The sequence below is a fragment of the Penaeus monodon genome, chromosome 30 (assembly GCF_015228065.2).
Source record: "Penaeus monodon isolate SGIC_2016 chromosome 30, NSTDA_Pmon_1, whole genome shotgun sequence".
NCBI classification, from domain to species: domain Eukaryota; kingdom Metazoa; phylum Arthropoda; class Malacostraca; order Decapoda; family Penaeidae; genus Penaeus; species Penaeus monodon.
In genome coordinates this window covers 34,457,320-34,458,988 of record NC_051415.1, presented here as the reverse complement: position 1 = coordinate 34,458,988, position 1,669 = coordinate 34,457,320, and the positions used below count along the sequence as shown (strand labels likewise).

At 36.4% G+C, this 1,669-nt stretch overlaps 1 protein-coding gene across 1 annotated transcript in view; it reads right to left on the bottom strand.

Annotated features, from left to right (window-relative positions):
- LOC119592745 (BTB/POZ domain-containing protein 9-like) overlaps nt 1–1,669 on the bottom strand; it is a gene marked incomplete at its 3' end in the record, with an annotated part of 12,417 nt that overhangs the window by 9,846 nt on the left and 902 nt on the right. Inside the window, 1 exon segment of the mRNA XM_037941680.1 lies at nt 21–197. Within this exon segment, the coding sequence (XP_037797608.1) occupies nt 21–196 (176 nt within the window). The 5' untranslated portion in view covers nt 197.

The window sequence follows — 1,669 nt, the reverse complement described above, 5'->3', positions numbered from 1 at the left end:
GAAAAATCAACAAACCCTACCTTGCTTTAAGTATGAGCTTATGCGCTGCAATGTGTGTCTCCTCCCGCCCCACAACGAAGATAATATCAGCCGAATCTTTATCCTCCAGGAGATGTTGCAGGTCCTCCAGCAGCCTAGAAACCCCAACCAAAGACTTGTCTGTGAAATGAAGACCTCCACCCACACGGGTCCCCATCCTGAAAGGAAGAAAATGAGCATGAGACTACATTTCACTTCTGATGCAGTGAAAGGCAATCAATTAATTTAAATTCTAAACTTATATTTACTACAAGCTCCAAATTATAGGGCATCAGGGTTCATAAGGAATCCAGGTGCTAATGGAAACAGAATTTGTGAAGATAAACAGAAGTCTTCATGGATCAGCAGCCCCTTATTGAAATACTCAGGCTCAACCTTGGAGGCCTCATGGTGGTAATTTTGAGTTCCTTGTTTTCTAGTTGCCTCTGTCAGGTAGATGCTGTTTCTCTCAAGGGGGATGTTGCAGTCAAAAGGTAAAGGTGGGAGATCATCAACCAGTACATCCAGAAATATCATGGAAACTGCCAGATTTGGTTTGATTATGGTTTCCTCAAGTGTCCTTACACATTAAAGATTGAATTGTGGGTAATTATTTACACCAAAACCATGTCCTATGACCGTGTCTCATACTCAAGCATAGGACACCAGTGGTTCACTGTATATCTATGTTCTGGTAAGATCTTGAATTGTCAGTAGTTTAGCAGTGGTCTAAAAACTCTTGTCATAATATATGTGATGGAGATTACCTGAGCCTTCTTGGAACATATAGCATCATCATACTTGAATGAAAGATGAAATACCTACTTGTATTCACAACACTGAGAAACAGTTTTAGAATACTGGACCAAAGTTACTGAAAATACCAGTTAATATGCTCCCTCTCAAGCTGTAGAAATACATAGCTATCTTCAGAATTGGAATACCTGGTCTAAATACCCTAACCAGTCTGAGTGACCTGGGTTAAAAGTCGAAGCCTACAGCACTTCAGCAATGGTCAATAAAACTCCATTATATATATTAAGTAAAGCAGAGCTAGAATTGGATTCTTACTTGACAACAGCCTACTAGTTTTCATGAGGGCTACTTTCAATCAATTCAGTTCAGTCAGTTAAATTGATTCTGCCAAAAGTACAAATACTTGCAGATGTGTCAAGAGCATAAAAAAGTTGGAAACCACTGGGTTGAAGATTCATAATGATATACAAATATAAACATACCTCTACAAACCTGAAATTGTCTGAAACATCAATCATTTTGAAAATCTGTCATGTTATAACAGAACTACATTGTAGATCAAAACTCACCTATCCATTTTCACTGCTAATATATAGCATAATCTGATCTTATAAATGTTTATAGCACTACTTGAACATTTACATTCTTGTGGACAAAATGGATTGCTGAGTCTTTTCATCATTCATTGCTTCAGGTATCAACTTTACTTAGCTATGAAACTCTATGGCTTGGGAGAGAAAAAATGTATAGGATGATGGAGATTATCAAAAATAAGAATGCCATCTGAAAAACAAATACATAAATACCATTATTGAAGTAATCATTATTATTAATGAAACAAGAATATGAAATTAATATGGAAAGCTATATAAAAAACACATATATATAGCTAACA